This window comes from Acanthisitta chloris, unplaced genomic scaffold (assembly GCF_000695815.1).
Source record: "Acanthisitta chloris isolate BGI_N310 unplaced genomic scaffold, ASM69581v1 scaffold4500, whole genome shotgun sequence".
NCBI lineage: Eukaryota > Metazoa > Chordata > Aves > Passeriformes > Acanthisittidae > Acanthisitta > Acanthisitta chloris.
In genome coordinates this window covers 3115-22125 of record NW_008650963.1, presented here as the reverse complement: position 1 = coordinate 22125, position 19011 = coordinate 3115, and the positions used below count along the sequence as shown (strand labels likewise).

At 52.4% G+C, this 19011-nt stretch overlaps 1 protein-coding gene across 1 annotated transcript; it reads right to left on the bottom strand.

Moving 5' to 3' along the window:
• Positions 1-3433: 3433 nt before the first annotated feature.
• SYNGR3 (synaptogyrin 3) lies at positions 3434-11273 on the bottom strand (the record flags this gene model as incomplete). The annotated part of the gene is made up of 3 exons (XM_009070986.1): positions 3434-3643; positions 5470-5612; positions 11033-11273. Coding segments are annotated over 3 exons (594 nt in total), but the record flags the coding sequence as incomplete, so codon positions are not given.
• Between the last annotated feature and the right edge of the window lie 7738 nt (positions 11274-19011).

The following is a 19011-nucleotide window of genomic DNA, read 5'->3' as shown; positions in this document are numbered from 1 at the left end:
CCAGGCCAGTCCTGGTGTGCTCAGGAAGTCCTGGCATGCTTTTAGGACATGGCCTGGCTGGTTAGAAGGGAGGAAGTGCCACTGTACCACAGCAAATGGGCAGGGAGAAAAAAGGGGGAAAAGAAGCTGAAAATTGAGGTCACAAATGCCTGAACCTCAAATACTGCACAGTTACTGCACTGATGGCTATGGGTGTCTAACCATAAGCCCATTGGGGTGTGTTTGTTGCAGCCCCACCTGTACACACTGGGCTGAGTCTGCCCAGTGGGCCAGGGAGACACGGATGTGTTGCCACAGCAGGCACTGCAGGGCACTGGTGACACCAAACAGCTCAGGGGCAGGCACAGAGCATTGCTGGCCAGGCTGGAGCTGGTGGCTCATCCTGTCTCCATGTGTTTAAACTGGGCAGGGTGAGAGCAGCGTGGGGCTGGGCAGCTGTACTGGGTGTTTGGCAACAGCTCCAGCAACAAGCCCCAAATCGGGAGTTGTGTGAGGCTGAGGTGGATGAAGGTTCTTGGCAAGGCAGAGGTGGCTTGCTGTGGTGCCACAGGAGTTTTGGGTTGTCCCATCCTGCCTGGCAGGGCCACATCATGTATGAACCCATCTCATGCATAAACCCATCACTATTCCCTGGAAAAACACACCAGCTGTGGCTTTCCTGCCTGTCCTTGCCTGACCCTTCCCAGTGTCACCCCAACAGGATATTGTCCCCTCCATGCACGGGACTGGCACGCTCAGTGCAGAAGGAACAGGGTTAATCTTCCTCCAGGTGCCAGTTGGAGTGGCTGGACATGTTATTCCCAGCTCCAGCCTAACCAAAGAGCAATCTGTCCTGCCTTCCTGTTGCCAGGAATCCTCTCAGGCACCCAAGCCCTTCCTCCTCCTCCCTCTTCTTCTGCCCAGCAAAGCAGTTCTGTGCCACCTGCAAGGTGAAGGTGCCACTGATTCTGGGGAGCTGCAACAAGCCCCCACCCCTTCCTTCTCCTCCTCTTCCTCTCCTGCCCAGCAAAGCAGCTCCATGCCACATTCAAAGTGAAGGTAATACTGACCTTGGGGAGCCTTAACAAGCTACCAAGCCCTTCCTCCTTCTACTCCTCCTGCTCCTCTCCTGCCCAGCAAACCAGCCTTGTGCCACCTGCAAAGTGAAGGTACCGCTGGTATCGGGGAACTGCAACAAACCACCAAGCCTTTCCTTCTCCTCCTCCTCTCCTGCCCAGCAAAGCAGCTCTGTGCCACCTGCAAGGTGAAGGTACATCGATTTTGTGGGAGCTGCAACTTTGGGATGATCCAGGTGCCTGGGCAGGAGCTGGAGTGGTGCTGACATTGTCCCCACGTCCCTGCTGCTGTCCCAAGCTAAGTCTGGCACGGACGGATGTGCGTGTGTCCCCACCGTGTCCCACTGCCCCTGGGTGGGAGGTGAGGGGCAAAGAAAGGCAATGCAGGCCTCAGGGAGGACATTCAGAGCGTGTAATCCAGAGCAGGGGGTACAGGGGGCAGGACACGTCCCACAGGCACACACAGCTTTAGCTCTTTACATTAAAAGGAAACTCTGGCACAGTTATATAGTTAGAAAAAATACACTGTACTGAACGAACATTATCTCACATACAATCAATTTAAACATTTAAATTGATTATAATTTTGGCTAAAATATGAACACAAGTACTGTTTGTGCTGCTAAAGTTTCAGTGTTCCCTCTAAGGAAGAATATTGCTACAGTTCTACCTTACCCTGTGTTTAATTCCTTGGCAGGGGGGGTTTCTTTCCCAGCAAAACTGACTCCACAAAATCACACAGACCCTGGAGTTAACTGAGGCTGATACCACACTGGGTTTGGGTTTCCCTGCTCAGGTGCTCAGGAGGGGCTCAGCACCAGCATAGCCCTCGCTGGGAATACACAGGGAAGGAGGGAGGGAGTCAGGGAATGCTGTCACGGACAGACTCCCCTCGGGATGATTTGCTGCTTGTTGTTAGTGCAATTCGGCAGCAGAATGAGCTGTGGTGAGGATGACAAGGACATGCTAGGAGGGCAGGGGCAGGTGGCGACTATTGCTGTCACCAGGGCAGAGGGCAGCGGTGGCTGTGCCGGTGTCAACTGGAGAGGTGAGACCTGGGAGAGCTGGGAGAGTCGGGAGAGTTGAGAGCCGTTGAGAGTCGGGAGAACCAGGACAGACAGGAGAGCAGGGACAGCTGGGAGAGCCCAGGAGAGCCAGGGGCTGCCAAGGATGGAGCTGCCACGGAGGGGCTCAGGAATTCAAGGTTCAGCTCCTCTGCTCAGCCCTTAGGGACTCAGCCTGGATCAGTCACTGTGCAGGCAGGGAATGCTGGCAAGGAAAGCCATCTGGGAAAGCCATCCAGTGGCTGACAAGGACCCCCTGGATTTTACACATTTTTACCAGGCAGGAATTTTGCAGGTGAACCCTCAAACTGAGCCTCTTTCCTTGGTGCTTTCCATTGCCTCTCCTCCCCCATCGTTTCCAACCACAGGGCTGTGAGCCCCCATGGAATGGACTTTTATGGCCTGTGAAGACTTTCCAGTTCGCTGCCTGAATTCCTGATCTCTGGAGGCTGCCACACGTAGCCCCCCTGGGCTGTGCTGCAGCTGACAGATGGTAGCTGCTCCCAGGATACAAATAAAAGTCCAAGATCACTCCTAATGGCCTTGGACTTTGAGCCTGAGTCACCCAAATGTGCCAGTGCTGCCAACCAGAAACCCCTTGTTAATCTACAAATTTCCCAATCCCTTGGGGAAGAAACAGAATCCTGTATTCCCAGTACCCGCAGGCTATTCCAAATTAGCCTCCAACCAGTGCTGAACTGGTTTCCAGCTTCAAACAACAACCTTTTACATCCCCAACCACAACCCATAGAAGCGATTTGGCCAGTCACCCCAACCCACTGTGCCTCTAAGCCAAGTTTGAAACACCTGTTTGGATGTTGTTTTGTACAGTCAATATATACAAAGAAAAGCAACACAGACACCACTTATTTCCTCATGAATTTGGCACTTTCCATGGAACATGGACAGGAAAGCCCTGCAGTGGGAGTGGATCAGGCTGACCTTCCCCACTGCCCTCCAGCCTCGATGGATTCTGTGTTAGCTCTGGAAGAACAAGATAAATAACTCCTTAGCTGCTGTTTCCTAAGAGGAAAAGGTGGTGTGGGCTATCCCGGCAGAGCCTGAGAGAGAGAGAAAGAGAGAAAGAGAGAAAGAGAGAAAGAGAGAAAAAAAAGGCATTTATTCATCCTTCCCACATGCAGATGAGGTGGTAGCAACCTTCCTTCCTCCTGGCTTAGAGGGAACACTGCTTTTAGAAACCCTGGGACAGGTAAGACAAGAACCAACACCACTGTACAGAATTCACTGCACAACTAGCTAACGAAGGGCCCAGCACTGGCATGGGACAGGGGACACGAGGTGCCAGCCCTGCCCTCAGTACGCTGGCACTTGGTAACCTTTGGGGTTGGCCTCTAGGCTCTGGGTGAAGGGAGGACTCTGGTAGGTGTCTGTGCTCTCCACGCCGCTGCCCGCGGGGTATGCAGGGTAGGGAGCGCTGGGCTCAGCAGGGAACTGCTCGGTGGCAAACAGGGACATGTCTGTCCCCAGGCGATATCTCTGCAGGGCTCTCACCGCCAGCACCACCTGCATGGGGACAGGCAGGTTAGGGGTGGAAGTGATGTTGGAGAGGACATTGTTACATCCCTAGGACCCCACAACCCTTTGGGATCCCACATCTCCCAGGACCCCACGTGTGCTCAGGCACTCGTGTCCCCCCACGACCCCATGTTCCCCCAGGACAGCGCGTCCTTCCAGGATCCTGAACCCCCCAAGGGCCTCACAATGCCCCCAGGACTCCACATCTCCCCAGGAATCCACATTCACCCACGCCTCCCCCCAGGCCCCCATATTCCCCCTGGATTCCATGTGCCTCCCAAGGCCCTGAAATCCCCAGGATTCCACAATCCCCCCAGGACTTTACATCTCCCCAGGACCCTGCATTCCCCCAGGACTCCACATCTCCTCAGGGTCCCATGTCCCTCCAGGACCACACATCCCCCAGGACCCCACATCCCCCACCTCACTGCAAAGTACCAATCCCATCACAGCCCCCCAAGAAACTGCTGCCCCACTCCATCATAACCAAGAGACAAACCAAGCCCAGAGCCCAATCCCTAACACCAAAGAAGCCAATTCTGTGTGCCAGGCTGAGCCCCCCAAGCTGTCTGGGCTGGGGGTCACAGCCTGGGCTCGGGGTCTAGATTTGGCACCACCACCACCAGTAAACCCATATGCTGTGGGAAGGGAAAGCTGCTGAGTGCCAGGTCAGGAAAATAGGTTAGTTCCGTCAAGATTCCTTCCCCGTTTTCCAGGTTGCCAGAATTGAGGTCACAAACAGTGGGAAATGCAAGTGCCTCACACTCCCTCTGATTGCAGGAGGGTTCATTAACAACTCCATTAGGTTATAAATGAAAGGGAAAAAAATGCCTGTAGACACTGGGAATGGCTTCCCAATCATCCCATCCAGCCTCTGGGACGGTAACAAGGGACTGGTGTCCTCCCAGGGTGGGAACTGATGGGATGGGAAGAGCATTCCACCCACTGCCCCTCCCCATGCTGCAATGGGCACTCAGGGATGGAGAAGAGCTGGGATTAAAGGAGATGAATTTGGATAAGCATAAAGCAGAGAGAAGTGAAACCGGGGGATAACTGGAGCCAGGGCTGCTGCTGGAAAGCCTCCAACTGGTTTTTGCCCCAATTCTCTTAAGGCAATATGAAATTAGTGCACATCCTGGGTGCTCCCTGCCCAGGAAAAACTGGAGGTGACATAAGGCCATCCATCTGCTCTCACAGCCTGTGGAGAGGCACAGGCGTCCCCGGTATACGTAGGGTCCAACAGCTGTGGGCAAGGGACATGTGGGGTATCACACAGCCTTGGCTGATGTCTCCTTGATCCTGTGTGGTTCTGGGGATGCACAGAGCCAAAAACAGGAGCAAAGGGGGTGTCTGCAAGCCCTTGCCCGTGGATGGACAGCAGAGGAGCCAGTTTGGTTTCTCCCAGCTGAGCTGATGAGCTCCCCAAACCCCCAGCCACACCATGAAGCAGCTCCTGGCAGTGATCCACTCCTGAGGACTGTTTGCTGCCAACCAAGCTACCCCCAGGGCTCTACTGAGGCCCAGAAACAAGGGCAGCTTGTGGTTGCTAACACATTTGCAATGGGAACACAACTTTCCAGCCACAGGAGAAGGGGAAGTCTGGAATTCCCCAGTGAGAGGGCAATGAGCTGCTGCTTTCTGGGGAAGAAAGCACCAGGTTCAGCTGTGGAAGGCCCAAAGGTTTCCTGAGTAAAACCCCTTGCTGCCCACCAGGATTCACTTCTCCAAAGCAGCCCCAGACTCCTCCTGCAGCTCAGTGCTGAGCCCAGGGGAGGTTTCAGTTCCGCTCCCCCACTCAGACAGGCTGAGCTCACCCAGATGATGATAGAGAAGAAGGAGAAGGTGATGGCTGCACGTGCAGCATCCGCACCCTGCGAGAACCCTCTGCTCATAGTCGTCCTCTGCCACTGGTTTGCCAGGAAGCAGAAGGCTACAAACCACAGGAAGGACAAGAAACCTGAAAGGGAACAGAGCTGGTCAGTGCTGCCCCTGCCCAATGCCCCCTCTGCTGCAAGAACGTCTTTGCCACTGCACAAACTTGATGCCATTGAGATTTACATCTAGCAACAGCAATTTTGGATGCCTTGACCCATGGTGTGGCACAGAAGGAGCTTAGGAAAAGAGGCTGATAGAAAAACAGGGATGGAAGTGACCTTGTAGGGTCATCCAGTGTGCTGCCTGCCTGAGGTTTAGCCCATCTACACCTCAACCTGATCTAAAGACCCACAGGGACAGCATATCCTCCCTGGGAATGCTGCACTTGTCACAAGGACAGGTAGTGAGAGGACAACAGGGAATGGCCTTGAGCTGAAGGAGAGGATGTTTATATTGGATATTAGGAAAGAATTCTTCCCTGTGAGGGTGGTGAAGCACTGGAATGGATTTCCCTGAGACGTGGCTACCTCATCCCTGGAAGTGTTCCAGGCCAGGGTGGACAGGGCTTGGAGCAACCTGGGCTAGTGGAAGGTGTCCCTGCCTAGGGCATGAGTGGAATGAGATGATCTTTCAGGCCCTTCCAACCCAAACCAGCCTGGGATTGTGTGATTCCATGACATGTGGTCCTTCATGTGAGAGAGCTCTGCTCGACCCTGCACAGAATCCCTGTGGGCCTGTGGAGCTGAGCAAAACCACTCTGGTGATTATTCCTTCCTGGAACCAAAGCTGTCTGAGCAAGACAGAGCTGCAGCTCCCCTAGTTCACTTGCCTGCAACAGCACTGCCTGGGGCCAAAGGGCTCAGCAAACACATGGCACAAGCCAGGAGCAGGGATATGGAGTGAGAAGAAGGGATACACAGAGAGCAGGGATATGGAGTGAGAAGCAGGGATACAGAGAGAGCAGGGATACAGAGTGAGAAGCAGGGATATAGGGTGAGGAGCAGGGATGCAGAGTGAGGAGCAGGGATGCAGAGTGAGGAGAAGTTATACAGAGTGAGGTGAAGGAATATAGAGTGAGGAGCAGGGATGCGGGGTGAGGAGCAGGGATGCTTCCCAGCACTGGGAAGAGGAGCTGCACAACCTGGAGTCTCCCAGGATGCTGTTTTCAGGGTCTCCAGCCTTCCTGAGGTCCCCCCAGCCACTGATTCTGGGTGCCAGCACACACATGGACACTGGGAATGCTGCACCTTCCCAAGGATGATTAGCACATCAGTATGAGCAGCAACACTGTCAGTCCCATGGGGCTGAGGCTGCAAGGCTCTGTCTGGCTGCAGGAGAGCAAGAACCTTCCCCTATTCCCATTTAGTTTCCTCTACTCCCCTTTATCTTGCTGTTGTCCCCGAGTATGATATGCAATGCATGTGAGCACCCACAGCCAGTGCTGGAGTTACATTCCCTCAGAATTTGCTCCTAATTGCAGTTTAAGATGACACATTCCTCATCTCCCTCTCCTGCATGGCTGGGGCTGAGGCTTCCTGACCAGCCTGGCCAGGAAACTGCCCTCACATCAGGGACCAGCCAGGCTTTCCTTTTCCAGATTACAGACATTTCACCCAATACAGCTAATCCTGTCCCCAAACCTCTGTGGCTGCATTTTCACTTCCCCTTAGCACCCTAAGACTTGTACTTAATGTTAAACGAGACCTCTAGGGTTTACTTCTTAAAGGTCAGCCCTTGTGACAGAGACCCTTTCTGTGCCCCAGCTGTTACAACAGGGTTTTCCCAGCAGGTAGTCCTCATTATGGGAAGCAGATCTGATGCCTAAATGTGGCCACAAGAAGATGCACACCCTGGATGCAGCTCAGATGAGGTGAGCGTGGTGGGTACCAGTCACCTGGGTGCCATACTCCCACCTCCGGGCACCTGGGGACCAAATACCCTGGCAGCAGGGAACACTGCCCTCCCATGCTCAAGTAGCAACCCTCAGTCATCACTCCAAATCCCACTTGGGCTTGTTTGGAAGTGGAAAGACCAGAGATGAAGCAAAAGCAGCTCCCAACAGGTAAACTCAGAGCTGCACTGTGGGAGCAGTGAGATGCTCAGCGACAGGCTCCGGGTCAGGCAGTGCTGGCACAAAGGGACAGGGGGTTTTCCAACAGCACCACGCTGTGTCACTGGTTTGTAAAGGGTGGATTTGTTTGGGAGGACTGTTTCTTTGTTTAACATTTGATCTAATGCAGCTCATCCTCCCTCATACACTCCTGGGCAGGGCATTGCCACCGAGCCCAAGTCACAGCCAAGTGATTACAGCACTTACCAGTGCTGTAATACTCCTGGTGTCACCTCAGGGTTTTCAAGAGTTAAAATGACATCATGCACATCTCGGAGCTTGCACAGGCTGCACTGGGTACTGCAGCTACCAAATTCCTCTGCAGCACTGAGGTATGTGAGACACTGACCTTCCTCAGCTTAAAACCTTCAGCTGGGAATGTCTCCCTGGGGTCACTCCTGCTGCCACCCATGTGGATTTCCAGGAGGTTTTGTGATGCAGAGATAAGCCTTTCCCCTCCATATCAGCTCTGCTTGGGTCCCTGAGAGGAGGGAGGATTCCCTCCATGCCATGGGAAAGGGAAGTATTGCTGCTGCTGGAGGAGACAGGGTCAGACTTGGAGAACATCAACACAAGGCAGGTGTGGCTGAAGTCTGGAGGACTGAGATGAATTTTAACACTCCACAAAGAAGGCTGAGCTGGCAGTGATGCAGTGATGCTGCATGTGCCAGTCCCAGCACCAGCTGGATCAGGCACAGCAGCAGCTCCATAGCCTCCAGCACACTAGGAAAAACAAGAATGCCAGGAAGCACCGCAGGAGCCAGGAGATAATGAGCATTTCAGGATCTGCAGACAACAGAGTGCGAACACCAGGAAAGACGTGTTATAGCCCTGATCCCAGCCTGGGCCCAAGCAAACCTGTGTCTACAGCAGCAGCTGAAAGAGCAAGTTGTAAATGCTGTTTGCAGTGTGGTGGCCCTTCGTGTGCCACAGTGGTACCACCCAGTTATGTCCCAGAGATTAGTTTAGTTGACCTTTAAAGTCCCTTCCAACCCAACCCATGCCAGGGTCCTCTGACACTCTCATTTCCCCAACCAGTGGATGCATCACAAGGCCAAAGGAGAAATGTGGCAGAGACTGAGGGCAGTGCCAGGTCCCACATGCCTGGCAGGGAGCAGAGTGCTGTCAGGAGGTGGAAGGCAGGAGAGAGAATCACATCCAGAAGATGGATGTGATTTAAAGTCCCTTCCAACCCAACCCATGCCAGGGTCCTCTGACACTCTCATTTCCCCAACCAGTGGATGCATCACAAGGCCAAAGGAGAAATGTGGCAGAGACTGAGGGCAGTGCCAGGTCCCACATGCCTGGCAGGGAGCAGAGTGCTGTCAGGAGGTGGAAGGCAGGAGAGAGAATCACATCCAGAAGATGGATGTGATGTTCCCCTTCTGCTTGAATCCAAGGGATTTGGGCACAGAGCCCTGTGGAAAGGGCTGTAAATACCACCTAACAAGGGCTGGATGTTGGTGCTCCAGCACCATGGGAATGAGCTTCCCAGCAAGGAGAGAACAGCCTTAACAACAGGCAAGCATAGGGAGGTGATGATGGATGTTTTCAGCTGGGACCAGAGAGCCATCAGCAATGCTTGTGCCGGATAAATCAACCCCAGACTTGGCTCACACCAGGGCCTGGGAATGGAGAACATCACTGCAAACAGAGCCAGGCAGCAGCCAAGTGGGGGATGTTCTCTCCTGGGCCAGGGAATCCTCTCTGCTCATGTCTACATGGATGAGCCTCAGGTCAAGGGGCTCAGAAGGGCACCGAAGGTCTGTGCCAGCCCAGGGGTGAACCTGTGCCAGAGCTGCTTCTGCCTGAAGCTGCTTACAAATCCAAGTCCCACAGCAAACTCATCTGTGATGGCCTCCACTAAGACTCCTCCAAACTGGAGACAAAGAAATGGATCTGCAAGAGACTGAACTACTGAAATGTGAAGGGATTGGTGAGGGATCTTTTTCTGATCTGTAGGATGTCATCTGAAGTAAATGATGAGCAGAAGCAGCAGAGTCTGTGGAGTACATCCCACCTCAGGTGTGTAGGAGCTCCTCCAGCAGCTACCCCAGCACAGGGAGGTAATCACACCTTCTCCCTCTTGGACTTTAACCATGACCTGTCCCACATCCATCCCTGGCTCAGCTCAGCTCTGAGCACCAGCCACGAGCTCAGTGGCCACCTGAGAAGATCTGGGGAGCCCCAGCCCCAACTGCACACAGAGAAGGGCCACAGAGGTGCACTGAAGTGCATTTCTGCTATTTCAAACATGTACACACAGTGGAACCAGACCCAATGTCACTGATTAAGGTCATCCTTGGCCCAGGGGTGAACTTGGGCCAGATTCTTCTACCTGAAGCTGCCTGTAAATGCACTGGTCCCACTAGCAAACTCATCTCTGATGGTCTCCACTAAGTCTCCTCCAAATTGGAGGACCAAGAAACGAATCTGCAAGGGATTCTGACTCAAGCCAGAAACAGATGTGTAGGGTAAAACACTGTCTGGTCTCTGAGAAGCACCCACCAAGCCTCACTTCTCTGGGTTGCCTCACTTAACCCAGCTCAGTGAAGATCTCCAGTTGCAGAAATGACAGAGAGGAGTGGGACACCCCACTGTGCCCAGGCTACCACATCCAGCTGCCTCAGCTCATGGCTGGATGGACAATCCATCCAGTTCCTGTTCTCTGAGGAACACAAGTCAAGTCAGGCCATGGAGGGAGAGAAGATTCCAGAGTGGAGCTGCAGGACACAGCAATGACCCCATGGAGGCATCACCATCCTTCACCCACTGTGCTGGTTCGGGCTGGGGGAAGAGTTTCCTTTCCTCCCAGTGGCTAGGATGGGGCTATGTTTTGGGCTTGTGCTGAGCACAGGGTTGGTAATGCAGAGATGTGTTTGTTGTTGCTGAGCAGAGCTCACACAGAGCCAAGACCTTTGCTGCTTTCCTTACTGCCACACTGAGGAGGAGACTGGCAGGGAATGGGGGACTGGGAGGAGACACAGCTGGGACAGGTGACCCAAACTGACCAAAGGGATATTCCATACCATAAGACATAATTTCACTATATAAGGTGGGAGGAAGAAGGAGGAACGGGGAGGATATTTGGAGTGATGGTGTTTGTCTTCTCATGGAACCGTTACATGTGATGGTCCCTGCTCCCCTGGAGGTGCTGAACACCTCCTGCCCGTGGGAAGCAGTGAATTTATTCCTTGTTTTGTTTTGCTTGTGTGTGTGGCTTTTCCTTTCACTATTAAACTCTCTTTATCTCACCCGAAGAGTTTTCCAGCTTTTACCCTTCCTATTCTCTCCCCAGTCCCACTGGTGGGGAGTGAGCGAGTAGCTGTGTGGGGCTTGGCTGCTGACTGGAGTTAAACCACAACAGCCCCCCGGCAGAGGCAGAGAGGTACCTGAAAAGCCAAGGTCCAGCAGCACAGCCCGTTTGCGATCCTTTACGCTGCTGATCTGCTGGAAGTAGAGGTCCACAACGAAGAAGAAGATGCAGCCAAAGAAGGCAATGACACCCACAGCAATGCCATAGCTGCAGGCACTCTCATTCTCGTTGAAGATGCAGAGCAGCTCTGAGTTCTGACTGTCCTTGTTCACGTAGCACTCGTTGACAATGGAGCCAAACACCACAATGGAGAAGATCTGTAAGAGAAAGGAAGAAAGGACGAAACACAACTTGCTGCTGTTCACATTGAACTGTTTTCCAACAGCAACATCACTGGATTTAATCCTGCCCTTGGCTCCATGGCAACATGGGATTTGTGAAACAGACCCTGACTCTCCTCTGGTTGGTGGCTCCAACCACAAGCCTGGATGGTGCCTGGGTGTTCCTCCTCTGTGAGCCTGCCTGTGTTTTGGTGCCTTGGGTTGCAGAATGTTTTGAGATGGATTCAAATTGAAGGAGGAGAAATTTAGTCTAGGTATTAGAAAGATTTTCCCTGTGAGGGTGGTGAGACACTGTCCCAGGTTGCCCAGGGAGGCTGTGGCCTCTCCAGAACAGCCTGTGTTGTTTCTTAAAGTCTCTCTTAAAAGTCAACAGGCTGCAAGAGGCACTTTTTTTTTAACAGTGGTGCAAGAAGGCTGTAGATAGACACCAAGCTGCTTTTTTTTTTTTCCTGTGAAGGTGCTGAGCCACTGGCACAGATTGCCCAGGGAGGCTGTGGCGGCCCCAACCCTGGCAGTGTTCAAAGCCAGGTTGGCTAAAGCCTTGAGCAACCTGCTCTGGTGGGAGGTGTCCCTCTTCTGTCCTTGTACCAGGACTAGATGATCTCTAAGGTCCATTCCAAACCCTAAAACTCTATGATTGTATGACTTCCACCTCCCCATGCACAACCACACATCCTGACAGCCTGCATGGGGGGGTGAGCCTTCTTGTGGGACACAGCAGGGTCTAAAGGAGCCCATGAGCTCCTCAAAACCTCAACAGATTCTGCCTGGCATCCCACATCTATCCCTTCACAGCACCCTGAGACCAATTCCATTCCAAACCCTAAAACTCTATGATTGTATGACTTCCACCTCCCCATGCACAACCACACATCCTGACAGCCTGCATGGGGGGGTGAGCCTTCTTGTGGGACACAGCAGGGTCTAAAGGAGCCCATGAGCTCCTCAAAACCTCAACAGATTCTGCCTGGCATCCCACATCTATCCCTTCACAGCACCCTGAGACCAATTTGAAGGACCTACAGCTGCAGAGGAGCTCCTCAAAACCTCAACAGATTCTGCCTGGCATCCCACATCTATCCCTTCACAGCACCCTGAGACCAATTTGAAGGACCTACAGGGAAGCTGCAGAGGACTCTTGGTTAGGAACTGCAGTGACAAAACAAGGGGCAATGGGGATAAATTGCAAGAGGGAAATTTAGGTTAGATATCAAGAAGTTTTCCCTGTGAGGCTGGTGAGACACTGGCACAGGTTGCCCAGGGAGGCTGTGGCTGCCCCAACCCTGGCAGTGTTCACAGCCAGGTTGGCTAAAGCCTTGAGCAACCTGCTCTGCTGGGAGGTGTCCCTGCCCCAGGAGTAGATGACCTCTCTAAGTTCCATTCTAGCCCCTAAAATTCCATGATTCTATGTTGATCTCCAGACAGCCTTGGGAGAGAAAAGATAAACAGATGGGTCAGGTCTGTGCACAGACCTTGTGCTCATGCTGTTCTCTGCTGTCAGGCTGTGCTGGCTAAACCCCCTCGTGTCCCTGCAGAGCAGGGAAGACTGAATTGACAGAGGATAATTGAGCTGCTGAGCAGGCTGAGCAAGGGAAGGGCTGGATGCCTGGTGAAGGGGAGACAGGACAGTCATGGGGAGCAGCTCACCCAGACACACGGGACAGGCTGCTCTGGGTAAAACAGGGCAGTTTTTCCTCTGGCTTAGCAGGGGTCGAAGGATGCAACACCTGCACCAGTGAGCAGGTTTGGGTCCTGAGCAGGACAAAAGGGCCGGGGGCGTGCTGGGGGCTGGGACTTGAGGGTGTCTCTCCCATTCCTCAGGCAGGGAAGGAGCTGGATGGCAGCAGGCAGCGACTGCCGAACTGAACACCATTCTCCATGCTGCAAGCTGAAGTAATTCCCCTATCTCTGACACCACAGGCAGGACAAGAAGCTGTGGGACCAACTGCACCACCATTCTCTCTGGATCCTGCTCCGTTAGAGCCTGGAAAACCCTGCCCAATGTGTGGCTCTCAGGCTGTGAGCAGAGAGGGAAGCAATGCATGCAGGAACCCTCCATCCTGCTGAGAATCTCTGATCTCAGCCCCGGCTGCTAGCACTGCCTCCCTGCATCCCTGCATGCATCCCTGCTGGCTCCCAGGACACTGCTGGAGGCCAGGAATGCAGGAGAAGAGCTAAGAGGCTCCTCCAGCACTCCCTGTGCGGTGGCTGCCCAGGAGCAGCTGTGGCTGTGGGGTACGATCAGCTCCCGCTGCGTCAGCAGCGACACGAGGGGCACGAGACATGGACAAGTGACACAGGCAGCAACTCAGACAAACTGCAGCTGGGGGCTGCCACAGTCACTATCCTCACAGCTCCAACCACTCTGGGATAGATATCTTCTCCCAAGCACAGGCCAAAGGTCTCACTCCAACCTGCCTCAAACGACTTAATTGACTTTTCTCTCTTCTAAATACCTTCCAGTGCTGGGGTGAAGTTGAGCCAGAGATTCTTCTGCCTGAAGCTACTTAGCAAATACATCTCTGATGGTCTCCACTAAGACTCCTCCAAAGGTTGAGAACAAAGAGATGGATCTGTAAGGGATTGAACCACTAAAATGTGAAGGGATTGGTGAGGGATCTTTTTCTGATCTGTAGGATGTCATCTGAAGTAAATGATGAGCAGAAGCAGTGGAGTACATCCCATCTCAGGAGCTCCTCCAGCAACTCCTCCAACTGTCCTCCAGCACAGGGAGGTAATCACACCTTCCTCCTCTTGGACTTTAATCATGACCTGTGCTACATCCATCCCTGGCTCAGCTCAGCTCTGAGCACCAGCCACGAGCTCAATGGCCACCCAAGTCACCTGTTGGCACCTACACCCTGTTCCTTGCCACTGCTCAGCTGTCACGCCAGGATGACACATCATCATCATCATCAGGCACACAGCAAGAAGGCTGTGTTGTAAGGAAGAAACCACACCAACCAGCACAAGTAAGTTTCCCCTAGCTCTGGCAGCAGCTGGAACATCAGAAGTTGTAAAAATCTGTTCATAAATAATGCAAAGTTGTTATTTACCATCAGAAATAGCAACAGCTTTATAAAACAGGCCCTGGAATGACTAATGTGATTCTGGAAACATGAATAATTGAGAAGCTCTGATTCCACACACTTATTTCTCTGGCAGGTCAGCTCAGCTTCCCCAGGATGAGTTTGACTCTGTTCTCTCAGTATTCACAACCTTCTCTGAGCTCCCAGGTGCTGTGGGAGCTCAGACTTTGGATGGATGAGGGAGAGCTCCCATAAGAATGTCCCAGCACAGGGGTCTGACTACCTACACCAGCTTTGGGGCTGTCCATGGAGGATGCCCAGGGAGTGCAAATGGGAAAAAAAAGAGATGTTTTAGCACTTAACTTCCAACTCCAAAGGGTTTAGGAAAGCAAAGTATCCTTACCACTGTCAGGCAACCCATGTGGCTCATCCCAGAGAGCCCCACACTGTGTTTTGATGCAGACAGTAAGGGACTTGTGGCTTCTTCTTTGGAGGTCAAAACAATAACGAATTGCAAGCTGTGCTATCTATCAATGTTTGGCAGATACGCTGCAAACATCAGCACTGGCTGAAATATTCCTCTCAAAACATGTCCTTCCATGGTTTTTTTCTCACTGTGATTGGAATTTTATGGGTTTTCATTAAAAAACACATTGGTGCTGGTAGAAGATTTCAGTGTAATAGATTTGTCATTGTCTTTGTAAGAATAGATGAAGAAATGCAAATGTTTTGAAGGAAATGTGGGTAGAAGGGGGAAATAAACCCCATGGTATTTAAAGCTCATGCAAAGCAAGTATCACTTGCCAGACACCTCTGCAAAGCCCCAACCAGCCCATCAGAGACCCACAAGTGAGCATACAAGGTCAGATTTTCCACTGTGAGTGAGATTTCATGGGTCAGAACAACATCTCAAAGGAGTTCCAAAGGAGCCTCCACAGTACACTCCATTTTCCACCCAAACAACCCAACCCAAACAGCAGCCAGTTTCACTCTTGCTGGATGAACTGGGGCAAGACACAGTAAGAGAACTGGATTCCCTCCAGCCACACCAGTCTGAAATTGAATCCTCCCTGCCAAAACTTCTAGAGATCTTCTGGCAGCTTGGGGTGCCCTGGCCAGCAGCCTGGTGTGGGTTCCTCAGCCCTTGGCCACAGACCATGAGTGCTCCTCTGCCTTCAGCTGGTGTGAAGAGATGGGAAGGAGGAAAGTTCTCTTCTCCCATCCTTTCCATTGAGACTTGTACTTCAGCCACACAAAGGAGTTTCAGTGCCTCCTCACACCCTGGGAGGAGAACAAGGCAGGTCAGGGAGCTGCATGAAGCTCTCAGAGCCACAGTGATGTGGTTGGGCTGCTCATGCAAGGGCACCAGGAGCTCCTGTTACACCAAAGCAGCAAGAAACAAGGACCTCACTCTGCCAGCAAAGCCAGCTGACCAGTTGCCCCAGTTTAAAGCTTGTTCCAAGCAAGAGGAATACCTCTCCCAGGACAACAGGACAGGTCTTCTCCCTGTGAGGGTGGTGAGACACTGGCACAGGGTGCCCAGAGCAGCTGTGGCTGCTCCATCCCTGGCAGTGTTCAGGCCAGGCTGGATGGGGCTTGGAGCAACCTGGGCTGGTAGAAGTTGCCCCTGCCCACGGCACAGGGTGGGACTGGATGGACTTTAAGGTCCTTCCAACTCAAGCCATTCCAGGATTGCCCCTGGTCTGGTGACCTCCAGGTGAGCCTTGAAGCACAGGAGTGTGTGGAAGGAAGGGATTCTATGATGCTGCTGGACCCACAGCTGCCATTGGACCCTTGCAAGAGACCAGGGGACACCTGTGTAGAGGTGGAGACACCATTTTAGGTGCACTTGAAGCTGAGAGCTGCGTCTGCCTTGTCTGCACCAGATCTCTACCATCTGGGGGACAGTGGCTGCCCAGCCTGCACCTCTGGAATTATACTCCCCACATCCCCATTCCCTCCTGGGGTTTGAGGTTGTTGGACCCCACCACAGACACATTTTTCATCCCCGTTGCTGTTAGCCTTCATCAGACCAACAGCTGCTATGTGCTCTAGGAGACCCCATGGCCTGAGCAAGCAAAACACAAAGCAAATAACACAGGTGAACACTAGCTGAAAGCTTCTGTGTGTGAACTGTCTACCATTTTAAGGTGAGATGTTCTCACTGCTGCTGTGCTCTGCTTTGATTTGGGCCCTAAAAAAGCCTTAGCAGAAGGTGTGGGGTTGTAAGAGCCTGTAAAATCTTGCTTTGATTACACACCCAAACAAGCATTACTGGCAGCATCAAGGAGATGGAAGGCATAAAGCAAAACAATCCAGTGCACATTTCCTTTGCTATGGCTCATGACCAATGGTGCTAGGCACAAACCACATGTACAGAGAGCTGGTCCTGACCTCTGGGTGATCCCAGAGCATCAATGAGCCAGATGTCACCTGCTGGAGCCACCACTCAGCAAGGGATGGATGAACAATTAAATGAGAAAGGAAAACAATTAAGGGCAAATAAGCACAGGCCAAATCCTGCTTAGCACTGAGTGTTTCCCTAAGCGCCAGCTAAGCCCTTTGTGTTGAGGTCATCCTGCAGATACTTCTCTCAGGGCCGAGTTGGGCCCTTGGCAGAGGTCCAGCCTCCCTCAACACCCACCACATTCAGATCCTGAGGGAATCAGGTCTCAGGGCCCTCTCCAGTTTAGCCTTGCAGTTGTCAGTGGCGGGGAAGTTTCCAGCACAGATCTGCATCACTTGTTGGAGGGGGTGAAGATTAAAGGACTGCTTTAAGCACTGCCAGATCTCCCATAGGACAATGGATGCAACCACAGAGCAAAGCCCTGACATGTTTCCGGCACTGAAGTGGCCTGATGTTGGTGTAATGGGTTTCTGGACATGTCCACCAGGAGAATCATCTTGAAAGGAAACATATTGATGACCACATGACGGATTTGTACTGAATTACTTCTTCTAATGTGGTAAGAGAATCTGTGTGAAACACAGTGTCCATTGAAGGCTCCTAATCTAGCTCTGCAATCAGAGCACATGGCACACCAGCAGTGCCTGCCATCAGTGATGACAGGAAAAGGATCATTTAGAACCATTTTAAGCTCAGATGCAGTGAAATTTCCCTGTAATTTCATTAACAAAATGTTAAATCTAAGTTCTGCCTTTAATCTACAGCAGATCTAAGGCAGAACTCTGGTGACCCTACTGAAAAGTGGCCAAGACCAAAGCCTGAGGCAGCTAAAATCATGCTAATGACTCTTAGCATCTCCACAAGCTCCTTAAGTGCCAGAGCAGCCTTGGAGCTCTTCTCTAAGAGCCCCAAGTGCTCAAGAGTCAGTGAAAGCCCTGAAGAGCTATTCAGAGCTTGCAGCACTATGGCCCCAACCTCATGTTCCTCACTGATGTCTCCTGGGGAGTTCTCCTGGGTACACAAAGCAGCCACTTCCATCTGCATCAGCAGAATGCATGGAACAGGCAAAGTTGCTCCAAAAAGAAATTTTCCAGGCTTCAACTCCAACCCTTTACAGGACCTGTGTGTTCCAACATGGCAAACCCAAACATCCTCCCCACAGCATCTCAATCCAGCCTTCCTGCAGCTGTAAACACACATTGTGGATCATGTTCAGCTTCTCATCCACCAACACTCCGAAGTTCTCCTCCCCAGGGCTTCTCCCACTCCATTATCCCATACAATACTGTGTTTGGGTTGGGATTGCTCTAGGGATGTTGCATTTAGCCGTGTTGAGCCTCATGAAGGTCACATGCGCTCATCCCTCCAGCCAGTCCTGCTCCCTCTGGATGCCATCCCTAACCTCCAGTTTGGGGTCACTGACCAACTCCCTGAGGGCACACTCAATCCCACTGTCTGCATCACCAGCAAAGATGCTGAACAGTGCCAGTCCCAATCCCAACCCCTGAGGACTCTTCACTGGTCTCCACATGGACAACAAGCCGTTGACCACAACTCTTTGAGTGCAACCATCAGCCTTTTACCACAAGCACAAACACTGCCCTTCCCACCCCTCTGGAGAAACAGAGCCAACCCGGCCCAGGATGGAAGGGGCACACTCCATCCCTTTCAAGAGCCACCAAGTATTCCTAACACATTACACCACCCACTAGCATGTCCCTTGCCAAGGTCACCACCCAGCAAAGCACCTTGCCTTGCTGAAAGACAAGGATCTGCTGGTTTATGGACTGAGAAGGAGAAGCCAAATAAAACACTGGACCCAGAAGACACAATGATGCATAGGAAAAGCTCTTTCCCATGATACAGGCATCATAGTATCATAGAATGTGAAGAGGTTGGAATGGAGCTTAGTCCTGGGGCAGGGACACCTCCCACCAGAGCAGGTTGCTCAAGGCCCATCCAATCTGGCTGTGAACACTGCCAGGGTTGGGGCAGCCACAGCCTCCCTGGGCAACCTGGGACAGTGTCTCACCACCCTCACAGGGAAAAAAACCTATTCCTAATCTAAATTTCCCCTCTCAATTTTTCCCCATTCCTCCTTGTCCTGTTGCAGGTGACAAACTCCAAGGTTATTCAGTTGAAGACCCAAGAGAAACAGGCAGCAGATGGGGTCAGGCAGCTGCTGCTGCTGCAGACAGGGCTGTCCAGCCGTGTAGGCCTTGGTGGCACCAACAAGAGGGACACTGGAGCAAGAAACAACACTTTAAACACCTAAGTA